The 25,748-nt window shown below is 50.4% G+C and overlaps 1 protein-coding gene across 1 annotated transcript; it reads left to right on the plus strand.

Moving 5' to 3' along the window:
- Window positions 1-1,432: 1,432 nt before the first annotated feature.
- GP1BB (glycoprotein Ib platelet subunit beta) lies at window positions 1,433-4,085 on the plus strand. The gene is made up of 2 exons (XM_084649479.1): window positions 1,433-1,531; window positions 2,489-4,085. Exons 1-2 carry the CDS (start codon window positions 1,465-1,467, stop codon window positions 3,109-3,111), a joined length of 690 nt encoding a protein of 229 aa, XP_084505605.1. The 5' UTR covers window positions 1,433-1,464; the 3' UTR covers window positions 3,112-4,085.
- Window positions 4,086-25,748: the final 21,663 nt, after the last annotated feature.

The raw sequence follows: 25,748 nt of genomic DNA on the forward strand, positions 1-25,748 counted from the left end.
TTTCCCAGCACTGGCCAGCCGAGCCAGCCTGCAGCTTTCTCCTTTCCCCTGGATCTTGCCTTTTTGTGTCTGCAAGTATCGGGCTCTCCCGGGCTTCAGGCATGTGAGAGAATGCAAGTTTTCAGAAGAGCAGCTCGCCAGCTCCCTCCCTACTCAGCTAGCGGCCCAGGCCACAGCTGAAAGCCAGAGCACCTCATCAGAAGTCACTAGCTGCTCAGAAGGGCAGGGATTGGGTCAGTGCTTTAATGAAGGTCCTCCAAGGCATGCTGATACTGTACATAGCATGAACAGGATGTTCGGGGACACCGTGCTGCCAGGAGCGCTCTTTCAGATGAGATGTGAAACCAGTTTAACAGACGTGCTTTTCACAATGGTATTTGTGTGAGCTTGAATTTTCTGGTCCAACTGAATCTTGAGTAATTGCCTAAATCCACCTGCAGCTTCGGTTGGATACAGTATTCCCCTTCGCTTCCTGCTCCAACATATTTGGTCCCCATTTACTGGACAGATTCACTAAAGGGAGACCTGTCCACAACCAGTGAAGATCCCAAGGTCACTGATTACAGGCACTTCCTGTCCCAGACTGAGACTCCTTATCCTGTCTCCTTCACTTCCTGTCCCAGTGCTGCACGCTCTTAAAACAGCTGCAGGCAGCTGTGAAGCGACTCATAGTTTTGTGCATATGTAGTTCATAAAGAGCTTGAGGATGAAAGGCGTAACAGGGTATTATGGGAATTACCTGGAGCATTGTCATATTGAAGCTGACACAGATCAATGTTAGGTTCCCCAAGCTTCCTTACAAACCTCTCAGCTGACAAGTGAGATCTCCGCCTGATCCTGCCTGGTTGCCATTGCTAAGTCTTTTCCAGCCTCGAGAGGGCCGGAGCTGCGTGCTACACAGAGGTTTGGGGAGCCGGGGAACAATCTGAGAGGTATTTGCCATTGCCAAGACAGAGCCAGACAGGCAAAGTGGAACTGAGTATGGGAAATTATGGGCCCTTCCCCAGGGGCTGATGGGGTTTTGAGGACTCTCCCATGGATTTCACATGAGGTTCCTTGCATATTTTCTTGCTGCTGCTAAGCAGAGCAATACAGAAAACAAAGCAAATACTTTGGGCTGCTTATCCTCTAAGAGGATGGCTTCCTTTCCAAAGGGTGCCAGGGTAAAACAGGGCACTGTTTTGAAAAGGGCAGGGCTGGACCACTCACAGATAACAGCAAAATGCTTTTGCCCTCTCTTTCCTCTGGGCCAAGACCCTCTGCCGTCCACTTGTCGTCATCAGGCCTGCCACATTTGAAGCGTTACCACAACCAGTGTCATCTTGCATCCCTCGGAACAGTTGCTTGGTGAAACCTCAGCTGTTCCGGCAAGACGGTGGCAGGGAGGAGTCCTGGGACTAGCTTTCCCCTTATCTTGCAGAGCCAAGTGGGGAACTAGCAGAGAGCTCAGCTGTGTACTTGCAAATGATCCTGCACCACTTGCCCTCTTACTATAATCTTCCCTTGTGCCAGAGGCCAGCAATCTGCAAAGGTGAGTCTAGACACTGCACTTCCTGCTAACTTTACCTTCTTCCTCGGTCACTTCACTGCACAGCATTGCTTTACGGTGAGGCACCAAGCTGCTCTCTTCTTACCCCCTGTACAAGTCAGAGTCCATGATGACCCTTAGGATTTTTTGCAAGAATTGCAATACTAGGACGGTCCAATGGCTTGTCTCTTGTCTACAGCAGTAACCAATGCTTAGATCCTTCAGAACAAGGGTAGCCCCCTACTTCTGCAATACAATCTCAGGGTGGGGAATTTCTACCTGAGCCCACCTGATCTTTATATGTCCTGATGCATGAGAACTGCTTGTCTCTGTCACTTTTATTCTAGCCGTGGAAACTGCATTGGCTGTTCTTAGTCATGCAACTGTCTAATCCTTTTTTGAATCTTCTGTAGCTTTTTGCCTCTGTAATAACCTGAAGCTTCTGTTAATGAAAGGTCATTCGGAGCCTGTGACTGCATGAGCAGTTTTGCACACTAACGTGACTGCTGCTGAATTTCCTTAGCTATTATAGTGCATTAGGAATGCAATCATGCAAATACCAGCTTCTCTTCACCGCCCTGGGCACCAATGGAAATGAGATTTGATGGCCTCAGCCAGTTCCTACTGGATGTCTGGTCACACCATAAGCCATCTGCCCTCCACAAACCCCGGGCTAAAATAGCAGGAGCACTCGCCTGTCTAGTATTACGAGAGAGCGAGCTCTTGCCCAACACATGCTGAAATTATGCCCTTGTCAGAGCTGGGGGTCTCTCATCTTCCTGGGTACCAATTCACCCAAAACTTAAATCCTCAAAGGAAATAAAAGCCCTGGGTTTGTTCTGTTCAGTTTGACAGTGTCAGGTGTCTGCGTCTGCTGCTCTTCTTATGCTGAGTGCCTGAGGTTTGTGCACAATGTCCCAAGGAGTTCAGGGTCAGAGGTGGCTTGTGTGTGTGTTTCAGAGCTGAAGATGATCTGCTGGATCCTCTTCCTTTCCCTGCTGGGCTCTCTGCCCCTTGTGACGCCCACCTGCCCCTCGTCCTGCCAGTGCAGCGCCAACATTGTCAACTGCATGTCGGGAGAGCTGACCAAAAACAGCCTCCCCGCATCCTTCAGCCCCTCAACTCAGACCCTCTTCCTCAACAACAACCTGCTCACCAGCATCCCCAGCGGGCTCCTGGACAACCTGCAGAGCCTCCAAGTGGCCTACCTGTGGGGGAACCCCTGGGAATGCGACTGCGACATCCTCTACCTGCGCTCGTGGCTCCAGTGGCAGCCGAATCGGACCCTGTATAGGAACGTGGTGTGTGCTTCCCCGGAACACCTGCGGGGCAGGATCATCGCGTACCTGTCGGAGGATGAGCTCATCTCTACCTGCCAGTACTGGTACTGCAGCATCGCGCTCATCTCCCAGATCTGCCTCTTCCTCTTCATCCTCCTCCAGGCTGTCCTGCTCCTCTTCATCATCTTGTTCCTGCATAGATTCCAGAGGATCGCCAATGTAGCCAGGCAGACCACCAAGGAGATACACCAGCACGTAGATACATGGGCTCCCCTTTCAGAGAATGCCCATGACATTGATTAATGTCACCAGGGCTTTCAGTCCTCATGCTTCAGGGCATAAGCTGATCAGCAGGGTCAGGAAGGACATCCATCCTCCTGGGATTGTAGCGTTGCGTGGGCCATTTGGTGCATTATGCTGAGAACCAGCCTTTCTCTGAAGCATAAGGAATAGGCCACTGTCTAAAGCAGGACATAGGCTGGGCCTATTGCTCTGTTGCAGTGCAGCTAATCCTGGGGTGTTATAATTCTGCACTCTTCCAAAGGGATAGAAACAGGATTGGGACAAACTGTTCTTTTATCAGACCTGTGCAAACTTGGTTGCTTTGCTGAAGTGAAAACTGTTACTGGTCTGGTCTCATTAGAGATTTAGTGATGCTCTGTGCAGAATCACGTGCTCCAAGAACCATAAGGAACTAACTTATAGCTGGCAAGAGCCAGGGCAGTCTGAGCTAATGCTGCTGCTATGTGATTCATGCTCATTTGGTCCCCAGGGCTCCATACACTAAAAGACTGGGGGCTGAGCTTAGAAAGTCCCTGACTCTGCTGGTTTGTTACAATGTGGGCAGAATCCAGCAGGCTGGCCCCAGGGTTAAGTAACTGGAGTAGGACACAGGAGAGATGGATTCGATTTCCCAGCTCTGCCTCGGATTTCCTGTCACCCTGGGCAAGTCAATCAGTCTCACTGTGCCACAGTAAAATTGGGATAATGTTCCTCCCTGCTGGCCACGCTTTGCCTTCTCTGTTTAGGGTGGGGCTGTTCAAAAGCCCACAGTGTTGGCTCAATTCTGTTCCCCGCTAAATGAAGGCGGGAGCCCAGTTAGGCCAATGCTGAGTGCTTCTTAAAGCCTCACCTCTTTATCTTCCTATGTGTCTGTATGCTGCCCAGCAGGATGGGGGCCTCTAGGGGCTAGTGAGATAGCAAGAAATACATAATGCAGCTTTAGCTATTTATAACAGTCCTTTCATTTCTGTAACAAAACCGTATTAAAAAAATGATGATGCAAATGGTTCTTCCCAGGTTGAAAAATGTATCTGGTTTAAACTCCTCGCAAACCATGCAAACAGGGGAACCACCCAGGAAAGGGTCTGGGGTGGGACCTTATTTTAAAAAGGATGTTCCTTGGAAATGGAATTGGGGGGAAAAGATTCACCCCGGACTCTGCAGCTGCTGGTTGTTAATGTGGAGTTTCTTTGAATTCAGGTTTTACACGGACGATTTGGGTTGTTTCTGGTTTTTATTTATGGTGAGGCCTGTGTTTGGTAATTTGCCAGCGGAGGGGCGAAGAGGAAGGTAGGTGAACTGGCAAGATGGAACGAGCATTTAAAATGAAGCAATGGCCCCGCAGGCCCATAATAACTCAGGGGATTGGGACTGGAGGCTTAGGTGACTGGTTTCCATCACAAGAGACCCCTGTGGCGGGGGCTGAGGGCACTGGCTGTTCCTCAACACACAAGGGGTTTACCTCAGCTCACCGATCCTGCTCCCTTAACAGAGGCGCTGAGGACAAGGCCTGTAAATTGTTTTGGAGGCTGGATGGCAAAGAGTGGTTCTGGGGATCGTTGGGCTCCACGTTCAGGGGCATCCTAGACCTGGGCTGGTTCCCAAGCTGGAGAGTTCAGCCGTTTCCTTTTCTGTTTAGATCAGCATCATTTGCTTTCTAGTTACAACTTCAAACGGGGACAGGCCTCTTGGGCCTTCCGTGGTTTTTCCTGCTGACTCAATCCACCAGCTGGGCCTTCAGGGCACACGCCAAAGTCTTGGGCCTTGTGGGGACAGGGCGCTGATCCAAAACCCACTTTGCAGTCAGTGGGAAGAACCGGTGGATTCCAGTGGGCCCTGGATTAGGCCCTGGCAGAGGGTCGAGTGCATAGGAGGGGTGTTGTATTAATCTGGATGGAAGAAATGGGCCCAAAGAGTCAAACTTGTGAACATGAGCATGTCACTGTCCAACATTAAACAAGCTTCGGGGTTTGGTTTACAGAGACCTTAGCCCCATGGCCAAAAACCAAACCAAACCAAAAACAGCAACAAAAAACCCTCTTCAATCTTTTTAAGACACGGAACAGAAAGAAAGACCGCTAAAGCATTGGAAATGTAAAGTATTACATAAGGCTTTTATTTGAACAATGTCCCTTGTTCTCTTTCCCTGTAGCTGGAGAGTCTTTAGAAGGAACCCCTCCTGTTTCAGGGTGTTGTAGATGGTGTTAAAGATGTAAAGTAGTAACTGCTCCTGTGGGGAGGGAGAAAAGGTCCCGTGGGAGAGGCTGCAGTTGTTGTTACTATTGTAGTTAAAGTCCAGGCCCATTTCCTAAAAGACAGAACAAGAAAAACACACAAGAGGGAAAGAAGACAAGAGCAAAGAGAGACAATGCAACTTCTGTCTCTGGTGCTGACTCTCACTTGCAACCTCCCTGCTGGAAAAAAACAGGTCCAGCACGCCGCCGTCTTAACTCTGAAGCCAGGTAAACTTGTAACAGGGTTGGTCTGATTGGGGCACGGCTCTTAGCTGCCCTTTTGTGTTTACAGGCTTACAGCAGTGTTACAAACTATAGTCTTGGGCTGGCAAAGCCAGACACTTGTACTAGGCAGAAGGCAAAAGGAGAGGGCTGGGAAAGAGAAGAAATAAGGTAGGGCAGGAAAAAGACACATGGAGCGACAAAGTCTCTCAGCCCTGGTGGTGTTTGGGATTCAGCTGGAGGTGGTGGTGTCATCTGGGTGCAGCTCTCTAGCCCAGGCTCTCAGGGCAGCTCACGGGAGTAGGACGAAGCAGGCCCAACGGTGTGACAGTGGGCGTCTCAGGAGACAGCCATGATGGCAAACCTCGCTGCTTCCCATTCTCCTGGCTCTCAGTCAGCCAGCGTCTGCCTTTGCCAAGTTTCTTCCCAAAGTTGCTTTTTTTTCCTTAAGGTCCCCGAAAGGGCGGATCCCATCCCCTCATTATTTTGTCCATGGATAGTCCTAATTCTCAACACACCTGGTTTGGTTTGTTGCTTTCTGGGCCCACATTTCTCTTGTTTACCAGGCACGATCTTAACCCAGTCCTGGAATTAGGTCAGGAGGCCTTTTGGTTTGTACTAAGTCTGTCTGTCTGTCTCCATTTCGCACCTTTCCCTATTATTGCTAGGGATTATTGTGACACTTTATAAATTTGAACCCACTTTCCCTGAGTTCGGCTCCCAAGTGGAGTGGGCCTGCTAGGCCCCAGTTCTCACTACCAGGGAGGGTTTCTTGGGGGGCAGGGCAGGAGGAGAGTTTTATTTGTAAGTGTAGGCTGGTTGTGTGTGTGTGTGTGGAGGCGGGAGGATTGGCTGGGTTGCAGGGTGGTAATACGTATAAATAAATTGCAACCCCCTTGCTGGCTGTATCAGCAGAGCAGCCAGGGACTGACTGACGGCCTTGGCAGCTCTCCAGCCTAGAAGTGGTCCATCCCGCACACCGGAGGCACCTTGGCATTGGGCACAGGGTGGGGATAGCTGGCTTTGCTGCAGCTTGTGCCCGGTTCGAGAGTGTCCCTCTCCCTCACTCAGCTGAGGTTTTTAAAAGCCTGGCCAAACTGGGGTGCTGGAGAAGGGGTGTACCCTTGTCATCTCAGGCCAAGCCACTGCCACGCCTGATGTCAGCTGCGAGCGGAGGTCACGTTGTCTCTCTCAAGCCCTTGGATCCATGCAAAATGGAGTTAACTGTGGAAATGCCACCCCACTCCTCCGCCCTTCTTGACAGACATTACCAAGTGCTGCTAGGTCCCGAACAGTGATGGGCCTGTTGGCGCCTGCATTCAGCCTGCCGGTGTAAAATTCAGCCCGGCACAATGCAGCTCTTGTGAAAGGCAGGCCTGCCTGGGGCCGCCAGCCACACCTCGAGGAAGCACAGAGCTGTGCGGCACGGGCTGGTGAGTGAGATGAACTCACTAGCAGAATCAACATTAGCCAGAGAAGGCTTCTCTCCTCGCTGCCGTCTGCTGCTCCACACCCATCATTTGTATTTCATGCTTCCCCAGTGCAGACGGCCCGGGAAGCCACTAAAAATAGGCGCTCGTGAATAAGGGAGAGAAGGTTACAGGCTCTGGGGTAGTCTTGAGGCAGCTGCATGTCACTGCTGCCACCAGAACACCCTGTCGTCGTGTCTCAGATGGGCCCTGGCCTAAAGCAGGCAGCAGAGAGGCTGTGGAGAAGGGTGGAACAGGAAATAACAGCCATCACAGCGGAAGTGGTGAGAGCACCGGGCTGGGAGTCAGGAATCCGAGGTGCTGTTCTTAGCTGTGCCAGTGACTCAGGATGTGGGGAAGGAGGCGGAGAAGTCCAATGTTTTCCACTTCATTCTGGCTGGTGGTTCCCCCCTTTTCTATTCCCCCCAACAGCTGTGGCTGCATGTGCCCTGTATGAAGCCTGCACTGAACTGGGGCAGACGGTCTCCTGGGAGCCTGGTGTGATGCTGCCCCAGGCTGCTAGATGGCAGCAAATGCTCCAGAGACTGCAAGCAGCTGGCTTCATGCAGCTGCAATAGGGAGAGCTGGTGAAAGTGGTTCTCACCCACCCAGACTTCACCCAACCCAGACTGCAAGGGGCAGGGAGAGATAGGGAAGCGGGGGAGGCCTGTGGTCAGCCTGGATCTTTACACACATGAATTCTAGGGTGAGGCCAGATAGTCAAAGAGTCTGAGTCACAACTAGGTTAGTGAAGAATAGGCCTGAATTCTGTTTGCTGGCCCATAGGGGGGTTTCTATTGTCTCTGGACAGCCTCAGTGAGATTCAGCCAATGGTTTGCAAATCCCAACATTTCCCCTCATTTTGTTACAAATGTTTGCCTGAAAATTCAAACTGGAATTTCATGATCTGTTCTCCTGTTTTAACTAGCTTCAGACAGCCCATCAGAGAGCAGCAACACAACTAGGGACAGCGAGACGTTAAATTATAAAGCTATTAGTAAGGGAAATTATTTGAAGAATATTGTAACAAAGACATTCTCAGCAACTGAGGTCAGATTGCAAATGGGTCTTCAGCCAAGGAAGGGGCTAAATTCATGATGAATTGTACTGGAAATAATATTTTGATTAGCTCTAAGTAATTCTCCGAACCCCTGGTCTCCCACCCGCTAGGAGCATGCTCACAAGTGTGCATGTATGTAGTTGTTTTACAGATAGTGGCACTAAGACATGGAGCGAGACTGCTTTGTTCAACGCACAGGGAGAGAGGAGAGAAATGAACCCAGGAAAAGGGCTGGTTGAAAAATTTCCCTCAAAACTGTTTTTTTGAGCTGGGTGAAACCTAGTTATTGGTCGTATTAAAAAGCTTGTGTGAATGCACCCTTCAGTTAACATAATGTAGGGCTAAATTAATCACAAGCCTTCGTCTAAAGCCAAAGGGTAACGTGAACCCGCCCAGGGGTTTTGGATTGTGTGGGTGGAAGTGCTTTGCTGAATATTGTTTTGGATGAGAGAGAGAGCAAGGGAGAAAAAGGGTGAACTCAGAGGACCAGCGAGCCACAGACAGCCTGAAGGAGTAGCTGAAATCATGGTCTCTGACTCTGGAAGAAGCCTGGGGAGAGGGTTTTGGGGCGAAGGTGCAGGCTGCAAAGCGTGCCCCTGGAGCTGTGAGCAAAAGAAGCTGCTTCCTACTATTGATTCCTTCTGCGTTCAGAGGCACAGGACTTTGTACGTTCTTTGTAAATAAACAAAACTGCATCCAAGAAATACTTGACCAATTCCTCTGCCTAACTGGAACAACCTACTACCCCTCATGTTTTTGGCTAGCCACATGGCTCAAAAAGGGTAGTATTGTGTTTTAATAGGAATTGGATTGTCAACTAAATGGCATTTTGCATGAAAAGTGCCGGCTTTCGATGCAAAATTTGATTATAATTTTTTTTGGTCAAAAAACCAAATACCTGAAACGTGAAATATTTCGATTTGGATATTCCACCATGGTGCCTCATATACCTCATGACCCCATTCTCCTCTCTGGGTCGGGCTCCTACATCCCATGACCCAGGACTTCCATGATACAACTGCCTTGCTCCACCATGAGGAGACATGGGGCATCATGGGAGATGTAGTCTTACTAGGGACCACAACCTTATTAGGAGCAGGAGACACCCAAACTACAACTCCTGTGAGGCACCAGGCAGCATTTCCAAATCAGAATATTTGAATTTTGATTTTGTTGCTGAAAAGTTGAAATTTGCCATGGAAGAAAGTCCTTATTCCCCCTATTTCAGCCTAACCTTGAGGAACCAGGGTGCCTAAGACCCAGGGAACAGGAGCAGGCAGCCCATTCTCTGCTAATTTCTATGCTTCTCCTTAACCTTCCCTGCTTTTTTCTTAAGGCTGGTTAATTTTTGTTAGTTGTCTCCCTTCTATTGTGCCCTGCTGGTCTGTGCCTTGCAGATGTCTCTGTGCGCTGCAGACCCAGGGTAAGTATGCAGAGACTCCCCCTTCTCCTAACGACCATCGCAGAGCGTGCTATAATGCAGCAAAATTAACAAAACTTTGTCAGCTGGAGACTTTTACTTTTCCTCACTTTGCAAGGCACCAGCAAACCACCTTGAGGGAGCTCAGGGGATCCTCAGGATGTCACTGATCCATCCAAACGTACACAAATAGGGCAGAAGGCACAGGGTCACTCACGGGCAGAGGCTGGCCAGGAAGCAGCCAAGTGGCTCTGAAGGCATGATCCCGGGTCCATGATCACATGCTCGGCTGCCTGCCTGTCAGCACTGCCCTGGTGTGCCAAGAAAGCTTGTGGATTTAGCATGCTCAGGTAGACAGAGGGCAACTGCTGACTTTAGGTTTCAGTTCTCTGGGGAGGCAGGAGGGATCTCCGCTCTGCGTCGTTAAGACTTGGCACATTCGCGGTAAAAAAAAAACCCACAAACCCTTCTTGGCATCTTTTGCTCCTGTGACGCACGTAACCAGCCCTAGTGACATGATGCTGAATTGTGCTGAGCCCATAATAATGTGGAGGCCGTGACAGCACGTCTCATCTGTAAATCTAGAGCCTGCACTCCCTGGCTTCCTATCACAGAGGCTTTTCTGCTGGGTTCTGGCTTGCTTGGCCTGTGTCGGGGGCTGCCGTGATGAGAATGGGCCTTCAGTCTGGTGGGAGGGATTTAGCCTGGGCTGTATGGTGAACGGGGAGAGGGAAGAATCATAGAATCATAGAATATCAGGGTTGGAAGGGACCCCAGAAGGTCATCTAGTCCAACCCCCTGCTTGAAGCAGGACCAATTCCCAGTTAAATCATCCCAGCCAGGGCTTTGTCAAGCCTGACCTTAAAAACCTCTAAGGAAGGAGATTCTACCACCTCCCTAGGTAACGCATTCCAGTGTTTCACCACCCTCTTAGTGAAAAAGTTTTTCCTAATATCCAATCTAAACCTCCCCCACTGCAACTTGAGACCATTACTCCTTGTTCTGTCATCTGCTACCATTGAGAACAGTCTAGAGCCATCCTCTTTGGAACCCCCTTTCAGGTAGTTGAAAGCAGCTATCAAATCCCCCCTCATTCTTCTCTTCTGCAGGCTAAACAATCCCAGCTCCCTCAGCCTCTCCTCATAAGTCATGTGTTCCAGACCCCTAATCATTTTTGTTGCCCTTCGCTGGACTCTCTCCAATTTATCTACATCCTTCTTGTAGTGTGGGGCCCAAAACTGGACACAGTACTCCAGATGAGGCCTCACCAATGTCGGAAGGCTGGCGGTTGGGGCTTGGGAAGCTGTGAAAAGAGGCATAGGCAAGTGGTCAGGGCTCCTTTGCAAATCAGTTCCCAGTGTCTAGGCCATAAGAGGATAAACACCTGCACCCGTAATGGCCAGACAGCTGGGTCTGCTTGATGGACACCCCCAGCCAGCGGTTCACAGTGCTCCTGAGTCGCACTTTCTCGCCAGACTCTGTCACTGAACGTGGGGGCTGGCTGGCTGGGTTTAGAAACCCCATGAAACCAAGCCCCAGTTAGGGTGCCCAGATGTCTTGATTTTTATAGGGACAATCTCAGTATTTGGGGCTTTGTCTTATATAGGCACCTATTACCCCCCACACCCGTCCTGGTTTTTCACACTGGCTAGCTGATCACCCTAACCCCAATGTGGCTGCAGTGACGTGAACCGATTGGCCAGGTGCACAAGCAAAACAGTCGGCCACATGGGGGGCCCCGCCGCATCCCGTGCAAATGCCCAGTCATGAAGCAGACCTCTTTCCCTTGCTGGAAGCAGGGCACAGTGTATGTGGGGCAGGGGGGTGGAATCCCTGGCTCGATGCTTCTCCACACCACACGCTCCTCCCCGGCTCGCAGCTCAGGGGGTGTCTACACTGCAGCTGGAGTGTCCTTCCCAGCGCGGGGTGGAGATGGACACATGCTAGCTCTGCCTGAGCTCGTACGCTAAAAATAGCCATGTGGCTGCGGCAGCACATGCGGCAGCTCGGGCTGCTTGGCCAAGTCCGCACCAGAGGCAGGTTTGTTCTCGGGTGACTAGCCTGAGCTGCCGCCTGGGTGCTGCAGCCACACTGCCATGTTTAGTGCACTAGCTCCAGCAGAGCCGACGGGTGTGTCTACCCACTCCGGGAAGCACCCCTCCAGCTGCAATGTAGACACACCATTACAGCCCCACTGACCATAGGACTGGCTCTGAGAGGCCTGTGGAAACCATTCTGATCTGCAGATCCTATTTATTCTCTCCTCTCTGCCCCTGCTGGGCTTGGGAAGGTCAGGGCCGTCCCGGCGCCTCAGTTTCCCCATCTGTAAAATGGGGATACTGATACTGAGCTCCTCTGTAAAGTGGTTGGAGAGCGACTGATGAAAAGCACTACGTACGGGCCAGGTATTATTAATGTAGTGCAGTGGTTTTCAACCTGTGGTCTGTGGCCCTCTGGGGGTTTGCAGACTACGTCTAAGCTTTCCAAAAGGGTCCACACCGCCATTCAAAAATTTTTAGGGGTCCACAAATGAAAACAGGTTGAAAACCACTGTTGTAGCGTAATGGCTTTGTTGGCCTAACATTGGGCTTGCCGCATTGCTTGTGAACAGCAAAGTCATGACTGAGCTATGCAGGGCATCCTACATGAGTGCCAGGAAAAACAAAGCCTTTAGCCTACGCCATAAGGTATTCTCTTTGTCACAGCAGAACTATTTTAGAAATGTTTTAGCATGGCTTAAAATCATTGCCTGGTCCCATTTTCTGTCTGCACCTGCAAAGCCAGGATCCTTGGAGGCTGTGAGCCCAATTGTACACGGCTTAGAACTACTTTTATTCTAATCGTTTCCAGAAACCTGTTATATTATCTGCCATAACTCTTCTGGAATGCATCATGTTGCAGTGTTAAGGTTTGTGTGTATCACAGGGTGTGTGTGTGTGTGTGTGTGTGTGTGTATATTATATATATATATATATATATATATATATATATATATATATATATATAATATACACACACACCCACACACAAACTCACGTTGACTTCAATGAAAGTTAGGCTCCTAAATACCCTTGAGGATCTAGGCTTACAATCCCTGCAAAGGCAGGATACTGCCGCTGTTAAAGGACATCACAGATTTAAACTGGTATTAGCCAAATTACATAAACACACTGAGCCAGTTTTTCTTCCCTTACTCTTTTATGATGTGAGGCTGCTCAGATATATACACGGGTTTAGTTAAGACACTGAAAATGGAATGTGCTTAAATATTTATTTGTAAATGGAAGAAAAGTCAAATGCAGGGTTATGAAGCGGAAGGCCTAGAACGTCATTGGCAGACAGCTAATAATTTGTATTGTATAGCAGTGATTCCACCCGCGTATCTGGTTATTGTTTCTGTCACACTCTTTAACAGCTGTAAGGTGCTCTATAAGCACCGACTTGCCGTGGTAGTGGGGCCCTGGTCCTTCAATAAACAATCATCGTGTTTCAAAAAGTAGTTTTTGTCCCTACTTGAAATGTAATCTGCACTCAGCAGAGAGCCAAAGCTCCTGGATACTTCTCTTCCCTAGCTTACTAGTGAACCGCTCATCTAAACAGATAGAGCTTGGTGTGGACACAGGAAAAGAGGCCTGACAGCTAGCCAGGCTGATCTGGGCAGACGCGATGACACCAGCTCTCGAAACTTACTTGCTACATGGAAGTCTTTTTTTTCCTGATTACAAAAATATATAGCACCTTGTCTGTATCTCAGAGCACTGGACCAAACTGAGCCAGGATTCCTCTCCATTAGTTCTATGTAGATATGGAGCCTAATTCAGCTAAGCTGCTAGTTCTCTATATATGTGTTGATTCTGGCTGGATTTCAAAGGGCTAAAATCTGCCCCATGGCAGCTGCTGAACGAATTGCCAGGCCTTTTCCCCTGGCACTTGTGGAGGACTGTTGGGGAAGCGCAGATCCCCTTGAAACGAACCTAGCGCTAAGGCCTCAGACCATCTCATTTCACGGCTGAGAGCCCTGTGACCCCTTTTCATAGCCGCAAGAATCCCTGCCCTTTGTTAGAAGCTGTCTCTCTGCCCATCTGATGCCACAACAGTAGAGATCACCTGAGCCTGATATTTTGCCACCTTCATGGCCAAGCCAAAGGACCAAGACTGCGTAGAGGAAACTGATGTTATTAAAATTGGCCCTGTTCAATTATCAAGCCGATAAGGGATGGGTGCAATAGGACGCTGTAGGGTCAGTGCTGGGAGGAGTCAATGGCAAAAATCAAGACTGGCTTTCTGGGTACAACCCTGCATCTTCCTGGCTGTTCCGGGGGGAGCCAAACACTGAAGTGACTAGCAGCCAAGCAGGGAGATGCTGTGTTCACACCTACTAGAGGCAACAGGCTCCTCGTTTGGCACTGTACCAACAACAGGGGCTGCCAGTTTAACTAAGGAGGTGGACAGGCTGATGTTGCCCACTTTAGAGTGGTTTGTCTGTTCTCTTTTCCATCCAGAGCGGTGAAGGAGCTGAGCCAGGCTGGTCACTTGGCCCGCAGCACCCACCAGAGCTTGCACTAGGCATCACTTTGCACTTCGCAGCGCACACGTACCCCTGTCCCACGCATGTCGGGCTTGCTCTCACTTTGGTTACTGGGCTTTAGTTTTACCAGGCTGCAGGATCGGGGGCAAAAGCTAAAGGCAAGGGGTTACATTCATCTCTGGTGGGACTGCGCTGAAGCCAAAGGATTTACATTGAGGGTGAGTTTGTGCCCCCCCCCCCGCCTCCCCCCCGCCCACTGTTTGCCTGAAAGAAATTACTCCAGCCTCCTGGGACGGTGCCTGTCCTTAGCTCCCTTCTGTGCAGCATGCTGGGCTTGTCTGCCATGCTGTGCTCTCCATCTGAACTTCGGCAGGGTGATCTGGGTTAGTCAGAGGCTTTATATGTGCAGCTCCTCGCGCTGTTCAAGAGATGGCGCCAGCAACCCAGTCTTAGCTCTGCTTCTCCATTACCTGATCTTTCAACACTGTGTTAGCAAACTAATTTTTTTCCCAGTATGGGACTTTAATTTCCTCCTATTGATCATGGCCAGAGAAGAAAGCTGAAATGGAGATTTTATTCCAAAGACAATGGCCCCCTTATGTGCCATGTCATGGTCCCTTTGTATGAACCCGCCAGTGAAATGAGGGCACTTCCCTAGGCTGTTTTGTACCTTTCTCATGACAATCTTTATATTTTATCAGCTGTCTGGATTCCTGCGGCGTGCGTGAGAGAGAGGAGATAAATTACAAAATCTTTACATTCCACTGATGCATGAGATAATATGACAGTCAGAGGGATCGGGGCATTAGGTACAGTTATATGGTTTTTTTAAAAACCCATGCATTTCAGTGAAATGCTGACAGCCCTGATTAAAATCGGGCCTAATGTGGACAACTCCTCCACATAGCTTTGCATGCTTTTCCTGACCTGCAACAGCCCTCCTGCTGTTCCCGTCCTAGACCCTCCAAACAGGTCTGCCAGTGCACTTCAACCCTGACTCCGCGCTATTCTGATCTCTCCTCCCACCTCCAGCCCTGCTGATAGACCTCACTCCTTCCTGGCACCACCCAGGCTGCAACCTTCTGTCCCTGCTCCCATAAGTTCTTCCAGTGTTCTTCAATTCTTACCTAAAACATACCCTGTTATTGCATCCCTGGGCGTCTCCTGAACTGAGACCTGTAGCAAGCCAGCTAGACTGAGACCTTCAAATTCATTACCCTTGGACCAAAAATCCAACTTTGAAGGCAGGCCTTCAAAGGCGAAACGCTGATGCCCGTTTGCTTCCTCGGTCCCCATTTGTCAAACACACCCTTCATTAATCTTCAGTTCCCCCTTTGCACAGAGCATGCAAAAGGCATCATTCTGTTGGCTGTGCACTGCACCTTTAAATGCAGGGGAATCTCTCTACCAGCTGGAGGGGTAGCTGCCATTTGGTATTTCAGCTCAGGTGCAGCGGGAGTCCCTGTGCTCTCTTGTTCTCTCTGGTGGAGGCTTCGTATCTGGGCTGTCGGCATTAGTTGATCTGAACTAAAAAGCCACCTTAATGGCAATGGCCATGCTTTGGGTGCTATTTCTTGCTCCGGCTGAAGAGCTTGGAGCTCTCAATGCTAGTGACTAGCGAGTGGCCTGGGCTGGGTCAGAGAGGAGGGTCAGATTCGGAGAGGGGTTCAAACATCATGGCCTTGGGGAGGAGAAATGCTTCTGCTTGTCATCGTGCGCTGAGCAAATTGGTGTGTGTGTGGGGGGGGGGGGGGCGGGAAGCAGCCTCTGATATACTCCACCCGAAAACCTGGATGAAAAGAATAATGCAAAGTCCAGTGTTCAAAAGTTTGAAAATGCTGGAGTTAAGGTTTCCTGTATGTCCTTAACGTGGCCCCCTTGTGCAGTGCGTTATGATACAGGCTTCAATTCCATGAGCACAGACTGGTTTTTCCACAGGAGGGACTGAGGTTTGATGCCTGGCCGGCGGTGGGGGGGAGGAAATGTGGATATGGGAGTGTGAGCAGGTTATGCAGGTGGCATGAGGAGCCCACCCCTGCAGTCCTGCTTAATGCCCCTTCACTTTGCCTACATAGGGATTGCAGGACTGGGCCTCAGGAGGGGAAGCCAGCCCAGGCAGGTGCAGATTTTATTATCTGGAGCTGCAAACAATGCCCCGCACCCCGACACCCCAACAGCAGGGGCCTGCACTTTGCTCCAGTCCCAAAGGGAAGGGTGGGGGTTTTAATATCTCCACAAGGATCTTCGTTCTAGGTAGAGATGTGAAACATGCCCTGACTGAAGGTGACAGACCAAGCTTCACCGAGGCCTGCGCTCTGCCTGGGGCCTGTGCCGGGAAGAGGAGCACAGAGAGGGGTGAGTGTGTGTCATGTGCTGGGGGGATGTTCTGACTTAATGTCTGCACCTGTCTCAGCCCACGGGGTGGGCGTTGCCAGTCTGGGGGCTGATATCTATTCTGGGAGTGGGACAAGAGTTGTCCCTCCCCCCTCCTACGCTCATGGATGACTTTTCTTAATGACTCCAAAGAAACCTGGAGACAACCCAAGAGACCATTTCAATGTGCACAGCCTGTCTAGCCCTTGGGCCGGTTTGCTGAGACCACCAGCTATATCCTGGTTTGTGAGGATGGTGGGTTTTTTTATATCTGTCTTTGTCCATTACAGACTGAACTGAGACCACTGAATTCATTCCACTCAACAGCTGTAATCTCCTAGTAAGACTTTCTGGATGCTACCAACTTGGGCTGGATTCAAATAGCTAGTCTAGAGCTATCCAAGCCCTTGAGCCATCCAGTCCCTTCAGTTCAAACAGCATCAAAACCCATTCAGTAGCAATGGGCCTGAATCAAAACCCAAGGACCCAAACTGTGAGGAGACAAGGATGCAGATCCAGACTCTGCCAGTCTCTATGGTTTTGTCAGAAATCGCACTTGTGTATGTTACCACTTATTGTTCTTAGCCTTTATTATTTGTGCCCCAGAAGTACCTATGAGGACCATTGTGGTCATCTTGTCTGATTTCCAGAGCAACGCGGGCTTTAGAATTTCACCCATGATTCCTTCATCAAACCCATAACTTCTGGTTGAGCTAGAGCGTTTCTTCTAGAAAGGCATCCTGTCTTGATGTAAAGGCTTCAAGTGACGGGGAGTCCACCACATCCGTAGGTAAGTTGTTCCAGTGTTCATTACCTTCCCTGCGGGGAAAACCCTCTGCCTTATTTCTAGTCCAAACTTGTGTTGCTTCAGTGGCCAGCAATTAGATCTTGTTATGCCTTTGTCGGCTGCATTAAAGAACCGTCTGCGATCAGATATCTTCAGGGACTGTGTGCTAGGCACTGTACGCTCATACAGGTGGAGCTGGGTGGGAAATGGTTTTCCTGTCTCATGAGAGTTTTCAAGACTCAGAACGAGTTTCCCAGGATGAGAAGCAGAAATCTTGAATATTTCCGCAAACCAGAAATCCGTTCATTTTTTTGGGGGGATCAGATCAATTGCAATGGTTTGGTTTTGGTGATTTTTAAACTTTTCATTTTGATTTTGACCTTTTAAAAACATTTTTAGAACGATCAATTAACTTAAAGCAACTTTTCGTTTAAAAATTTAACTGGAAAAATGAAGCTTTTTAGTTTGGCAAATGTGAAAGTAGGACCCCGCCCCCTCGCCCCCCCCAAAAAATTTCCAAAATGGGAAATTTGTCAACACCGACCTCTTCCCATAAGCAGGCTTGGTTTTGATGAACTGGTATTTTCTGATGAATAAATGTTTTGTTGAAAATCTTCCAAGCAGCTCTACATGCCGTATAATAAAAAGTCAGTCCTTGCTCCAATGAGCAGGGAACCCGTGGGACGCCAGTGGGTAGCTGGAACAAACAGGGGGAAGGAGAAGGCAAACAGTGAAATAACCCTGATTAGCTGAATCAGCAGAAGTACTAGCATCCTGCAGCCTGGCCATGTGTAGGCCTCATGGCAGAGGGGAGTTACAGTCCCACGTGGGAGCTATGTCCCTGCTGCATATAGATCCCCCAGAGGGGCTCTGTCTGGCCTAAGTCAGGGCTATATTTTTGTCTTCCCCTTCTCCTTTGGAAGAGTGGCATTAAGTGCATCTGGGCCACAGCAGGACCAGCGGCAGCCTGGGCTGCTCCCCTGGAAAGCAGAGGCCTTGTGTCACTCAGCCACTGGGGACTTGTTCACCGTAGGGGTATGCGAAGGGGTGCTCTGGGAGGTGTTGAGTTCCACGTGTCGACACGGGTGTCCGCAGCCCAGCTGTGTCTCTCTCCTTTCAAAGGAAACGTTTGCTGGGGAGGGGGCATCTCCCTAGCCAGGAAACAGCTTGAGTGCACATCAAACAGGAGTGTCCCTCTGGGACTGGGGTGGGGAAGGGCACGAAGAATCCCCTCCTTCTCCCCCACTGGGGAGGACAGTCTGGGATAGGAAGAGCCAAACCCAGTGTATAAAGAGGAGAGCCCTGTCGGGCGGCAGAGCTAAAGGCCCAGTTCCGCCAACCCCGGGGAGAGCCCTGCAGGGGGAGTCTGAGGGTGGGAAGATGAATTCTCATTGAACCCCCACCTTGCGGGGGTGTTAGCGGGACTGAGCTGAGCCCCGCTGGGGGTAATGTGCTCTCTCTCATGGTGTAAAAGTGCCTGGGGACGTTTGTTACTGACACCGAATGGGAATCGGCTCCAAGCGGGAACATCACTGCTCAGACTAACACGTACATCAAGTGGAATGGTTGCTGGGGATCAGCCTCACCCTTGCTGCTGTTCTGGGGGCCTGCTTTGGAGAAGAGATGCCAGGAGACTTGCCTGAGCTAACAGCCATGCAGCGGGTGCCATTAAAAGCTGGTGCCCACCCGGAGTGGGTCCATTTCCTAGGGCATTTGCATTATTTCCTCCTCTTAGCAAGTACCAGGAAGAACGGGGAATCCCATGATCCTCGCTGTCCACTCTCACCAGCTGTTTCTCCTTGCTGCTGCCCTTGTGCTGAATCCCTGGGTGCCAGACTTCGTTCACCAAAGTCCCCCTTATTGACCAGTACACAAGGACTCCATTCGCCCTGCCCTGGCTATTGCCGGGTTTGGGCTGCTGTTGTAGCATAATGGTTGTATGTGGCCAACAAAGGGGGGTGCAATGGCAGGGAAACCCAAGTTCGTTAAACCCACCGGCTGTTCTAAAGCGGGGAAGCGGTTCAGTCATTCTGTGCCCTTTCCCTCCTCCTCTCCTGGTGGGTGGGAAGGGTTTGGATGCAGCCGGAGCCAGCAGAATGCTGCAAACACAACGGTCACAGATGCTGATTCGAGTTCTGCACTGTGACTGGGTTCGATCATGTTCGTTCCTGTGTGGTGTTCTCGGACAGGAGTTTTGAGTTGGCAGGAATGTTTGCAGGGCGACAATGCACAGAGACCTAGAGTCACGTGGCTCTGGAACAAGAGCATTCACTGTTTGCTGTCCAGCAATTGTTACTAATTGTTCTGCTGTTTGGAAAAGGTTCCAACACCCAATTAAGGAGTGGAAACAATACCATGGAGGTGGGGAATTGGGCACCCCAGTCACAATAGTCAAAGCACATAGTGTGCAACACCCCTTCGGTTGACATGTGTTCACGTGGGCTTTTGGGCAAACCTTTAGGGTTTTGCAGGTATTGGCATCAGTGGGGAGCCCAAAAGAGGGCCAAATGTGATGGGTGATGTATTGGCAATGAGTAATTTGACCAGCTCCATACTGAACATTGTTCACATGAGGAAGGGTTTGCTATTCAGTGAGCAATAACCATAGGGGGAAAAAAGAAAAGGAGGACTAGTGGCACCTTAGAGACTAACCAATTTATTTGAGCATCAGCTTTCGTGAGCTACAGCTCACTTCATCGATGCATCCGATGAAGTGAGCTGTATGTAGCTCACGAAAGCTGATGCTCAGATAAATTGGTTAGTCTCTAAGGTGCCACTAGTCCTCCTTTTCTTTTTGCGAATACAGACTAACATGGCTGCTCCTCTGAAACCTGTCATAGAGGGAAAGCGAGTGGCCAGACTGATCAGGGTAAAAGGACGTAGCTTGGCTTGAAGGGGGAATGCCAGGATGTTCCTCTCTCCGCTGGAGCTCATTCACCTCTCTGGATAAAGCTAAACCAGGGCTGATTCTTGGCCTTGTGAGGCAGGTTCAGAACCCGGCACAGCAACGCAGGGCTCCTCTGTATAGTCACGTTGCCCCTAGATGCTGGAAGCCCATGTAAAGATGTGGGATAATTACTGTTGACAGGTGGATCTTGTTAGCTCCAATCAGAACCTAAGTAGGGCGCCCTGGGCTTGGTGACAAACGGGACCAAAGTTCTGAGGCAAGGGCCCTGGATTCTGGTGCAGCAGGCTGGAAATTCAGAGGCAACTTAATTTAAATTTTAAAATGATGGTTTTCAATTAAATCAGAAAACAGGTAATGAAATCAGATCATTAGCCCCATTTTGTTGCAGCTGATAGTAAACTCCATTTCTTTTACGTTGTCCCCAGATTATGGAGCTTTGGTATGCTAGGGAGTTTTGTGCTGACAACACACATGAAGTTGTCAGTGGCTCAGCTGGAGGTTTAGGAAAGTAGGTGGGGGCATCTGCTGAAGTATGGATGGCTGCTAAGGATTGTGAGATAAGCACATGAGCTAAGATGTTGCTGCTTACATGACCAGAAGTGACACAGCTAACAATGTTGACATGTATACTGTCATCATTAGGTTTCAGAATTAACAACCCCATTGTTGGGACAATGGAGGCAATTCAGATTTCTCAGAGCTGTTTCAGGCTGTTTGCGGACTCAAGAAGGCCAACACTTTTGGTTTACACTTGTCACATTTTCCAGGTTATCTTCACACCCATTAGGGCTAGAAGCATAATCTTTTAAAATGAAAACGTAGTTCCTGAAACAAAATTTGCAGCAATAAAAGATAGGGAGAGAAAGGGTCAAATTCCATGGCAGTAGGATACCAGCACAGCCTTGGTTATAAGAGACATCAGGTTATCTGGAGGCAGAGGGAATTATGGGCGGGGACAGAGCAGATCCTGCGGGAAAGGCCTAGGAATGACTAAACTTGAGGAGAAAGCTGAGGCTGAAGTTTGTTTGTTGTTGTTAGCCGAGTTGCCAGCAAAGCCAGCCTCGGGCATAGGCCAAGTTTGGACTCAGTGCTGTGAGATCTATGGCTGAAATGCACTGTGGAAGAACTCAGTGTGGTGACAATTGTGTTTAGACTGTTCAAAGCCGGGGGGAGATGCCACCTGCTTACATCTTGGCTCTTGAGGATACGGCTGTAGAGCGATTTCTTGGCTTTTGAAAGGTATCTGGTTGCTTTGAATGGCAGGGTTTTCTCAAAATGTGTTCCTGGGGCCCAGCTGCAGACACCTGGCCTTTATTCCTTCCCCCTCGCCCTCCCTACTCCATTCAGCCTATTCCATTTGAACCCCGCGCACGGTGTTTAAATTGTTTAACTCTAGTATCTCCCTCACATATGTAATAGACTGTGATATTTATTGTAATCTACGAGACAAGGAATAATTGACAAGTTCCATTCCTTACCGTCTCCCCTTCCTTTCATTACACAAAGGGGTCACATATCAGAGTCACACACCTTCATCTGCCAGCTTTTTTTAATCATTTCCTAAGATGAGCTTGATGTATTTTTGCCCAATTTACCTCTTGAGTGGTCCCCAGTTTGCAGCTTACTACAGGCACCGGGGGCATCGGTTACGAGGAAGGTGCTGTCGGCTGAGCTGATACTGTGAGCATGTACATGAAACTGAGGCACAGAGAGGGGACATGACTTGCCCCCGGTCAGCCAGCTGCTTAGCCAGGAATAGCACCCAGGTCTCCCGAGTCCCAATGCAGTGCTCTGACCATTGGTCCACCCTCCCTGCAATACGAGGAAATAATGGAAGACCACTGCACTTGGTTATTTCTATAGAACTTTCCTTCTCTCTGCTGCCTTTACAGAGCTGGCTTATGAAGGGGATGCCAGGCTCTGCGCTTCACCACGTCTCTGGTGACTGGGCATTAGAGGTTCAGCCTTTGTTTTTCCCCAGGAGTGGGCGGGACAGTGCCTGCGATCACCCCCAGTTTGTGTGGCAGTGGTGGGCTGGCTGGAGGTGTCAACGTCACCTGACACGTTGCTGAGCTGTCATCATGGGGCGACACCATGACCTCGGTGGCTGTGTGATAAGGCTGCAGCATGCTGGGTCATCCAGACGTGTAGCAACTTTGCAGCGTGGTGGAGCTTGTCTCACTGATGCGTTGGGGACTCAGGATTCTGCTGTAGGTCACTTTCCATCAGTCACCCCACCCGCAAACATTCAAGTGTTGTCTAAAGGCGGGGGGGACTGGGCTTTCTCTCTGCACACTGTGTGGCGCAGTGCTGAGATGGCCCTTGGACCCGGGAGGGACCTTTCTAGCTGTGGTGTCATTGAGCATGAAATGGCTTGTGGATTGTTCAGGGGTGTGGATGTCTGTAACTCTTCGCCTGGTCTCCTCCGCCCACAGCGAACCTGCAAAGGGCGTCAGGGCCTCGTCTCTGTTGAAATGCTGCCCCCAGAATGGTCACTACGCAGCGGTAGTTGCAGTACGTACAGGTGCAACGGGCACTGGGTCTAGGACCCGAACATTGCCCCGGTCCCAAAGCAGCGCTGGAGCAAGGACTGGAAGCTGGCAGTCCCAGCGGGCAGCAGAACTAGAGTGGGGTAAATCTGTCCCAAGTTCTCCAAGCTGAGGTGTGCTACATTCATGCCATCGAAGAGCAAAGAGCCCATCCTCCTGCTCGGCATTCTGCCTCTGGGGCCCCAGTGCGGCGTAACCCAGCCCTCTCTGTTCCACCTCGCAACCCGCTAGGAGTGCTGCCTTCGGGGCTCCAGGCCTGGCCCCTCAGCCGTCTTTCCTCCTCTGGTTCCTTCCTGCTGTCCCTGGCTCCCTTCTGCTCTCGTAGCCCTCTGCCCTTCTCTGCTCGTTCCTTTGCCCTCCCTTTCTTTGTGCCTCTTGCCTCTCCCTGCCCTCTCCCCACTCTGGAGGCTGGACAGGAAGGGCTCTCCCAGTGCTGGCAGGAGAGCAGGCTTTATCAGGGCGCCCCTTTGCCTAGCGGCACCATTCTGCTGTGTGACGTGCTGTGGCTGCATTTTTCTAGCTTCTCTGTGTCTGTGTTGTTCTCTCCCTGAGGGACGCCGTGCCGCTGACTTGGTCTCACGTTCCTCCCGCGGGACCGTGACACAAGCCCAGCCAAGCTTTTCACATGTGTTTGCAGAAGGACCTTTGCTCCTGCGGTTTGCCCACCCCCCTCCCCAACCATGGCCAGGTGGTCCAATGGCTGAAGCTGAGATTTTTCCTGCCCTCAGCTGCCAGACTTAATTAACCTCCTGCTAGGGCTGGGCCATTCATTATGGGAAACTAGATCCATTCCATAGGCCACTTTTTGTTTTTCTGGCACCTCATGTATCTATACAGGACAAACCCAGCTCTTCCTCCATGTCTTTGTATGATGGGGTCGGAGAGGATGGGGAGGATTGAGTTCCACCAATGCCCTCGCCTCTGCACAGCCAAGGAGGCTGAGAGTTGGAGGGCTGGCCAGCCTGATGCTGTCAAGAAGGGAGCCCCCGTGTGAGAACCTGCACAACCTGTTCCGCAGGAGCCTGGCTTCCTGCCCTCAGACTTGATGGTCCTGGGGAGATGAACACGCCATAATTATCTCGGCATATTGACCATTTTTGAGGGTCACGTCTCACGTTCCAACAGGGGAGAGGCCCCGATGTCCTCTAGCGAGGGCATTTATCACCTGCAAGGTTCATGCTGCTGGCTGACTTGCTTGATCCTTCTTGACTCCCTCTCTGGCTCCTGGCCTGCCACCCTGACTCACTGAGCCTGCTTTGTGTTGTAAGGGGCAGGTGCTCCTGGGGGCTTAGCTCCTCGCTCCTTGCAGTTGGGGTCTTCTGGGACAAATAGAGACACTGCCCCAACGTGAACCCTGGCAGTGGAAGGCTTTGCCACGTGTCTTTGTGAAGGCAGCAGTCCCCTCCCTCCCGTAGCCATTTAGGGAATAGGCTTACGTGACCAGTCAGAGCATTGGCTTTCCAGCTGAGACAATGGCCTTCAGTGGGAGACTGAGGAGCAGGAGGTTTTCCTGTGGCTCAGTTAGGTTTTCACAGCACTGCTGGCCAGAAGCACAGAGACAATGTTCTCCATGGCGTTACCCTTCTTCAAGAGCAGAGGCCCAAATCCCTTCCTGTCCCTGCAGGTTTCAGAGGTCTCCTCACAAACCACACCTGGACTCCCCGTCTGGGGAACGGCTGAGGGATGTCGTGTTCTAGATTCTCACTCTGTATCTCGTACAGTGTGGCTATGGCCAAGTTCTCAGCCTGGCCCAGATATCCCCACTCATGGAGAGAGGGGGACTGATTCCTCCCCTCACCGTGTCTAGTCTAAAGTCTTTAAAAAACTATCTCTTAAGTTGCTCCCAGCCTGGTGCATGCCCATATTCTCAGGTTAGTAAAACTGGAGCCCCCACGCTTGGGTCATGGCCACAGACTTTTGCTGGCTGTTCGGGGCTGGAGCACTGAAGTCTGGGAGGGAACAAGTACTGGATTGTTCCAGCCCAGACCTGTACATCCCCGATTCCTTTCAGTGCCATGCAGATCTCTTCATCTGTACAGGGCCATTTATCTCTTGCATGGGGCAGGTCACTCCTCTCCAAAAGACTCTTGTGAGACAGGGGCAGTACCCTGAGCTGAGTATCTCTCTTCATGCAAAGAAAGAATCCAGTAGCTCTAGTTACCCACATTAATAATTAAAAAGTGTGGGCCTGCATAAAAATGCAAAATGCTCCGGAGAAATAGACAGGGACCTTTTTGATTGCAGCCCTCCACCTCCCTGCCCCAGGGTTTGCTTGACATGAGAAAAGCCAGAGTTTACCTGGATGGCCAAAGCTGGCGGGAGGGCGAGATTCAGCAGCCTCGATCTATCCAGTGGTGTGACTGAGTTGCAATAAATCAGGACAAGTTGAGCTTTTTTTCCCCTTGGTTATCCAGCCGTTTTTCTCCCCTGGTGCCGCTTCACGCTACTTCTGACTTTGATTAATAGGCCTTGGAATAAAATGTTAATCTAAACGGGGCTCCTTGGCCCAGCTGCCCCTACCCTCCTTGCCTTGCTCCAGGAATATTGGAGAAAACACACCAAGGTTTTGTCTCCCTGCAGAGTGCTTGTAGCTTTTGATTAATAGGTGGAAGGGCCCAGCTCCAGCTTCGTGGCATCTCTCCCGACTGCAGAAAAATAAGCAAAAAGGTCACCAAACAGGACGCAGAGAAGGAAAGTCCCAGGCGCTGTAAAGAGAAGAATGAAGAGAGAGCTCTTTATAACTTGAGATGGGCCCCAAGGAGAGCCCTGGATCCAAATGTCCTGGAGATCTGGGGGATTCACAAATTTGGATTTGAATCTGCATTCCCATTCTGTGAATGGCCGCTTCCTTCAGAATGCGCCTAAGCAAGAAACCCCAGATCCAGCCAGTTCCAAAATGATGGGGTGTAGAAAATCCTGATCCAAAATTTTGCACCTTGAGCCCCTGTCTCCATGTAACATAATGCATGCAGCCTTTTTGCATGCAGGGATGGGTGAGATGGAGTGTCAACTCTTGTTTGACTTGAGCCAGACTTCAAACAGGACATGCACAGCCCCCCCCTCCCCGAACTGTCATCCTTCCTCAGAACCGAGCAGCTCTTGGAGATT

The sequence above is a fragment of the Lepidochelys olivacea genome (assembly GCF_965140295.1).
Source record: "Lepidochelys olivacea isolate rLepOli2 genome assembly, chromosome: 15".
Lineage (NCBI taxonomy): Eukaryota > Metazoa > Chordata > Testudines > Cheloniidae > Lepidochelys > Lepidochelys olivacea.